Source organism: Daucus carota, chromosome 4 (genome assembly GCF_001625215.2).
Source record: "Daucus carota subsp. sativus chromosome 4, DH1 v3.0, whole genome shotgun sequence".
NCBI classification, from domain to species: Eukaryota; Viridiplantae; Streptophyta; class Magnoliopsida; order Apiales; family Apiaceae; genus Daucus; species Daucus carota.
The window spans coordinates 27,242,010-27,249,107 of record NC_030384.2 but is presented as its reverse complement, the minus strand read 5'-3'; the positions used below and the strand labels follow the sequence as shown (position 1 = coordinate 27,249,107).

Genomic DNA, 7,098 nt, shown 5'->3' with positions numbered 1-7,098 from the left:
TATTTCAAAACTCTATTTAAAAACAGAGGAGGTAACATGTTAATTAGATCGGTTATTGAGCAAGACACTCTCACTGTAGGCATCGACGGTTGGGACTTGGGACTGTAAAATACTTAGATGAAAATTGCAGTGACTAAGCCGTCGTCAATTCTTAATATAGCCCATGCCAAATTTATATAATATTCTCAGTGTTGGCTCATTAAAAAAAAACGGATATTGGCAAAATTACAATCAAACAGTTTCAAATGACATTCTCTCCTTTAAAAATTGTAGTTGTACTCCTGTATAAACAATTTAAAATACTGCAAATCACAGGCAATTCGTACAAGTCAAATGACTGTCATTTCATATTGAATTGGACAGGATCTCCCATTTTGTATGAATTTGCAGGGAAGAAGAAAATACTGACTGGTATAAATGGATAAAAAGTTCCATTTACCAATTTATTTATCCTATAAAGTAATATCCTGCGATCAACAGAAAAGAAAATGAGCATGAATACACTGCACAAATGCAAAAGCACTGCAAAATATAAAAGATCTTGGTGTTTAAAGGAAACTAACCTCTGTCAGTAATGTATATTGCTTAATTAATTTATTAGTTCCTGTTTTTCTCTCTTTTTTTCGGACATTAATTTATATGCCTTCTATTCACACTCTTGCTCCATACTCTACTGTATGGAATAAGCACGGATCACCTCAACTACCGGTGCCCGGCACATTGGACATTTATCTTTGCCCTCGACCAGCTTCTGTGCACATTTGGAGCATGCACACATGTGCCCACACCTGTATAACAGATACGTGCAGAAAATGAAGGGTAAGATTTTATTGTAGGATTTCTTTAGGAATTTTTTAGGAGTTTCTTAGTTTTACCTGTACAATAAAGAGTCTATATTTGCATCACAGCATATACAGCAAACCCCATTCTTCACATGTTCCAAATTAGATTCATCAGGAACCAGATTAAGTTCAGAATCTACAACAAAGAAAAAGACCATTTAATGGTGATTTGACAATATTAAAACAGACATCTAGAAGAAGAAGATTTCATACGTCAAGAACAAGACAATTTCTCTTCTGCTGAATTAACAATGTGTCGTACAAATTGACACAGCATAACCAGAAGGATAAATAAAGTATAACATAGGTTTGGACTTTTACCTGCTGATCTTGATTGCCAATTAAGAGCAGCAGAAACCTCCTGCCTGACTGAACGCTGCAACTCAAGTTGCATATCCATGCAGGCTTCCAGCATCATCTGCATGCTGTTCATCCTATGATTAAGCATAGCCATGTCAAGCCTCAAGTCATTAACAATCTCCCAGTCCTGCTCAAATATATAAGAAGATTATTTAAGATTCAAATATATAAAATGTAATCCCAAAAAGATGTCTTATAATAGGAAGAAAAGGATTGCATTTTATCCCTAAGACCCTTAAGTTATTTTAAATACTACGAAAAAGGCGTGCAAATCTAAACGAAAGATAGTACTCCATTCTCTTGCAGCTTGACATGCTAGTAAGAATATTGTATTCTTGATCTATACATGCAAGTTATTAAGTCACAGACTCACAGTTATCCAACAAAACGGGCGCTATTTTACAGATTACAATTATCATAAATTTGACAAAATGTTATAGCTACTGAACATAGTGCAAAGGAAAGATGATTTCTGAGAACTTATAGGTCATAGCTAACTGACAGAACTTGTAGCACAACATTAATACCAAATATCCACTACCAATATCTACTACCAAACTACATATTTGTAAGCACACGAAAATAAAAAAAGCTAGGCTAGCACAAGTTCCAAATACAAATATACAAACTTACAATTCTTGACTGCTGAATGCTATTCACTTGTTGCTGGCCAGCATTATGCTCCCATGTAGTCTGTGAAGAAGTGACCTGTGGTGAAGGCAGTACAACTGTTGGGAGTGATGTACTCACAAAAACTTCTGACTGAACTGTCATCTGTTCCTCTTGCTCCTCTATAACAGCAGGTGGAGAGGATGATGCTCCGTCTGCCTCCCAGCCAAGAGGAGCATGATTGCGCCTCTCTACATATGATTGTATCAGCCGGTCCAAACTTGCTCGAAAATCACTTCTGAGAAGATTAGAGACTCTTCTCCTGCATTTATAGATGATATAAGATATACGTCAAATTTACATTAGTCAGGCCACTAATCAGGTGATATACCTGCTATGAAGTTGTCTGAGTTCCAGACTCTGCCCATTATCGTCATCAGAGAAATGAGAAACATCAACACCGGGAACTTCCTCAACAGAAGGTCTATCTGACCAATCATCTCTACCATCATTTGAAGCATTTTCATGCCACTCGTCTTGCGGAACTTGAAAATGAAAATGTTCGCTGTCATTGCGCAACTCATACTCTTCTTGATGGCTACTGGCATGTGAGATTGTATCAATACCATCTTCACTAGCCTCTCTCCATGCAGTATAGTTACCCATGCTTAATTGTACCCAGTCAATGTCGCCATCTTCTATAACTGAATCTTGCCAATCTTCTAATTCAAGAGGTATATTTTGCCAACTCATACCTTCAATTACGGTTGCTTCTAACTGATCTATATCACCAGATGCACTGGGTGCATCTCTTTCATTGCTTGTAGGATCATAACCTTGAGAGACTGATAGACAGGGTTCTAGTAGAGTACCTTGTTCACTCCTTTCAGTGCCTAGAGTATCATGCTGCCTGTCATCAGTACTCCTCCATGAACTTTCTGATACAAATGTTCTCCTTGCATCAAATTCATCGGTTGATGATTGTTGCTCTCTGTTCTCACTTTCCAAAACCAAACCATCACGACTTTCACCTGCTAGAGCTTCAGATTCTTGCAGATGTGAACCCTCACTTGCATCAAATTCTAAGTCCTCTGTTTTGGAAATATTGGTATCTGTTTCCTCGCTATCAGGCTCAGAGTGACAGAACTCATCTTGAACAACATCATGAAAACTATTTACTCGAGTTTGTTCATTTCTATGACAACTTATGTCACTATGAGATGAGCTGTCAGACTGGCAACTGCCTACTGGGCCTGAGATGCAGTTTTCCAATTTGGGCGAGAGAAATCCTTCCCTGCAGAAATTTCGCTATTGTGTCAATAGTTTATAAGGAGTAATGTGAAAGCTTCCTAATAGAGAGTTGCTTAAGAATGTTTACAAGGTATGTCCTCTGTCACTAGCACATACGTTATACAGAGAATATAATTGGGGATTCATGCTGATACTAAGATGAGACGCCTCTCCACTGTTATTTTCTCGAACTCAAATTGCCACCAAAATAAACCATATAAACATATGCAAACTTTAGGTTCCAATTGTCAAGTTTAAGAATTAAAAGGAATGTAATTTTTACTGTGGAGGTATCACATAAATGATTGTAATGATAATACATAGGCGAGAGAGAAAAATATTCTAAAGTCAACATTTGCAATTAGAATAATTCTAAAGAAAAGTAAGAAGTTTAATGCGGACCCTAACTTGACTTTTCATTATGGAATAACAAGAAAGTGAGTACCTTAAACCAGATACAGTTTGCTTTTGTCGTAATATGCCCAATTCACTTGCTGCTAGAGAAGAATGTTTCTCGTCCTGATTGTATGGTGTGTTACGCAAAAATCTACCTTTAAGTAGTGACTGCAAATATACTAAAGCTAGTTAATTGGGCAACAAATCTGTGTATCATGATACAAACTACAAAAGTGATACAATTTCTGATATAAGAACAACTATATGGAAATGAATTCTGCAATAAGTTGAACACATTAATTTTATGAGCACATAGAACTCGTATAATCCTAATTTAGACAAGCTTTTAATAGATTTACTGGGCACACCAAAAAACTATTATAAAGCACAAAACTGTAAGCCCTTTTTTCTTCTAGATGTGAGTAGTGGAATGCAATACTTTAATTATTGTAACAGGATTACGAACACAACAATTATTAGCACAAACATATGCTAGAAAAAATGGTATTGTCAGATTTGTTCCTTACACCTATAAAACGTCAAATAAGTAATGACTAATAATGAAATGGTTCTAGCTCCTCGTGGTGACGAATAAAAGAATCACTACTAACCCACTGACAAGAAATTACAGTAAAGGCACAACACGAAAATTATCATCGAAAAAATAGTAATGCCAGAATTGTTCCTTACACATGATAAAACAGCAGATAACCAATGACTGATGTAAATACAATGGTTCTAGTTCAGATCCCAAGGAAAAGAAATTACAATGCACTCTCTGGAACGAGACATGCCTATACCACTACTCTTTTAGAAACTGACAACTTGCAAACTCAGATTAACTAATATAATTTTTCAAAGACATCGAAGTAAATATAAGATGAGCCTGTGTAAGTGTTTATCATCATACTGAAACAAGTTACTTGACTTTCCAACTCACTTGTAAAGGAAATTGCATAACGAGCATGTCGGAGGATACAGATAGTTTCATATTTTATACATTTAAAATTATAAAAATGCATTCTTACTATATACAACTAGTATATGCATAATAGCAACTAGATATTAATTCCAGCAATAACTAACCTGGATGCGGTTTCGATAGGGAAAATCCGATACATGTTTATGATCCAACAAATCCTGAAGCTCTCTTCTCCTTTCCTTCTCAGCTCTCATCAGCAGATCAAGAAGAGTCTGTCTGCCGCACAGCCTACGGATTGTCCTTTTGGGTCTAGTCTCACATTGGTCACCAGAGTGTCCTTCATGAACCCGATCAATTTGAACACCGGTTTCAGAATCTTGTCCATCTCTGCCTCCACCATGACATCTGTCTCTTTGATGTGTAGTCTTATTCACCCACTCCCGTACAGTTCTCACCCTTTCGCACTCCTTTTCACCAAGCCATTGTGCCCTTGTTGAATTGTTTGAATTTGAATCACTAGGTGTGTTGTTCCTTAAGCCATTGTTCTGCCATTCACGGAAAACTTCCCTCAGCCTCTCCCTTTCAACTTCACTATAATTAGTAGATTCCGAGCTTGAACTTCTAGTATCATCATGTTCAATTTGTCTTACTCTGGGAGATATGATGCGTTCATTCTCTTTTTCATTTGAATCTATCAAGCTATGTACACTGCCATCCCCACTACCAGCAGACAAACAAGTATTACTTAAGCTGGAACCATGTTCGATCACATTCTCCTGCATTGATCTTCCTCCAACCTGTGATTGGGAACTACTTGCAATTTGATCTCCCTCAAGCTCTCGCCACATTCGCAAAAGCGAGGTACTTTGTTTTTCATTATTAGCACACCATCTGGGCAAGGAAGACTGAGCCTCTATACCCAATGAAGAACTGATTGCAGAAACATTATGTAAACCAGCCACAGCCATATTTAGCACACCTAAAACAGACAAGTGTCCTCAACCACAGTAATCATCCGAAATTGATAAGCACCCATTCCGCTTCCTGTTCAACATAAGTTTTTACTGCACGAACTTCAGAACACATACTTCACATACAACAATAAGAACACCAATCTAAATCAACACATCAACTCGTATTCTTAGTCACCAATTACTTCAATGCAAACGCATACCATTCCCTCGCTACAACATTTCCTATACATGACAGTACTTAAAAATCGATTATAATCTAATTACGAAATCTACCAATTTCATCAATTTAAATATAATCCCTCTCAAATACGAATCTATCATCAATGAAACAGCTAATATTGGTGTATCAAAGCAATCTTTATGGATCCACATTCCATTTTCGCCTTTCAGTGCATATTCATATCATGTCCAGAACATTACTCTAAACAATTCCATATCACTAGTCTTTACAGATCTAAAATTTTTGTATAAACTAAACTTAAATTAATGAAATAGTTGAAAACTATCAAGCAAACACAGAAATATCTAATTGTACCAAACAGAAAAGCAACAGATATTCTCTGATTTACATAAAGCAACTAAAGCACTTCTTACCAAACAGGTCAAATTCAGACAACACGCGGAAACATAAAAGTATAGAAACACAAGTAGATTACCATGTACAAAGTACTAGAAAAGTAAACAAGAGTGTTCCAAAATGAAACATATGTAAGGAGAAACGTACCTTTGGAATTCATAGAAGTGTTTGGTTTGAATGAAACTGTGACTTCTAAGTATAGAAAAACCTAAGCAAAGCAGAGTTGTTAGATATGTAGTCTGAGAGATAGAGAGAGAGAGAGAGAGAGGGGAGAGATTTTAGATTGAGAGAGAGAGTAGCTGGGGAGCGAGATGAATAAGAGAAACTTGATTATTCCGCTGTCAGATTGTCGCTTATTTATTGCCGTAAATTCTAGGGGTGAGCATAACCGGATATCCGGTCCGGTTATAAAATATAAACCGGATATCCGGTTTTTCGGATCACTAAAATTTTATTCCGGTTCCGGTTCCGGTTTAACCGGATATCCGAATATTCGGATATCCTCTTAAATCGGATCGGAAACCGGATTATCCGGATCCGATTGATATATACTCATTTCTTATTATTTTTTTGACAAATAATATTAAAAAAAACACTTTTATAGCCTACTATGTGATACCTTTTGCCTATAAAATCGTAAATAGATTCATATTAATATTTGATAAGTGAAATAATAAATAAAATGCAATAAGTATCATCTGATCTAAGTGAATATATGCTAATAATAATAATAATAATAATAATAATAATAATAATAATAATAATAATAATAATAATAATAATAATAATAATAATAATAATAATAATAAGCTAGCATAACATGAGCAATAAATGTGTAAATGATGATTGAATTTGGAAGTCCACAAAAAAGTTATAAAAATACATGTACCATACTTAAAAATATAAAGTGTGTATTCCATATTTGCTTGGCAACGAGACTGAAATAAAAAAGCACTGACATATCAAAGCAAGAATTGGAGGTCGATATTAGCTAAATACATGTAAGCATCAGACTCAACTCTTTTAACTGTGATCGGCATACCGCGTGGGGTGTATTGATATTGTGATGTGTTATAGGAGTATTACATTGGCTGCTTCTAAAAAAATCACGTACTCATGCTTAAATGA

The 7,098-nt window shown here is 35.8% G+C and overlaps 1 protein-coding gene across 3 annotated transcripts; it reads right to left on the bottom strand.

The window, feature by feature from the left end:
* Positions 1 to 225: 225 nt before the first annotated feature.
* LOC108219093 (uncharacterized) lies at positions 226 to 6,308 on the bottom strand. Of its 3 annotated transcripts, none has more exons than XR_001806541.2 (9): positions 6,118 to 6,308; positions 4,584 to 5,463; positions 3,547 to 3,665; positions 2,203 to 3,105; positions 1,836 to 2,133; positions 1,164 to 1,329; positions 876 to 978; positions 564 to 788; positions 226 to 467 (listed from the first exon to the last, which is right to left on the bottom strand). XR_001806541.2 is itself a non-coding variant. In XM_017392368.2 (8 exons), the coding sequence occupies exons 2-8, from the start codon at positions 5,385 to 5,387 to the stop codon at positions 671 to 673; spliced, it is 2,511 nt and encodes an 836-aa protein (XP_017247857.1). In that variant the 5' UTR covers positions 5,388 to 5,463; positions 6,118 to 6,302; the 3' UTR covers positions 226 to 670. The 3 variants fall into 3 exon arrangements, 1 of the variants encoding a protein (XP_017247857.1); XR_001806542.2 differs by having other exon boundaries at positions 4,584 to 5,483; positions 6,118 to 6,260; XM_017392368.2 differs by having other exon boundaries at positions 226 to 788; positions 6,118 to 6,302.
* Positions 6,309 to 7,098: the final 790 nt, after the last annotated feature.

Excerpts from the sequence above, each read along its gene's own strand:
- LOC108219093 (XM_017392368.2), bottom strand. The coding sequence starts at position 5,387 with ATGGCTGTGGCTGGTTTACATAATGTTTCTGCAATCAGTTCTTCATTG. Across the intron at positions 3,106-3,546 it reads CAAACTGTATCTGGTTTAAG|GGAAGGATTTCTCTCGCCCA; the intron begins GTACTCACTTTC and ends AAATTTCTGCAG. Across the intron at positions 2,134-2,202 it reads CTCAGACAACTTCATAGCAG|GAGAAGAGTCTCTAATCTTC; the intron begins GTATATCACCTG and ends CTATAAATGCAG.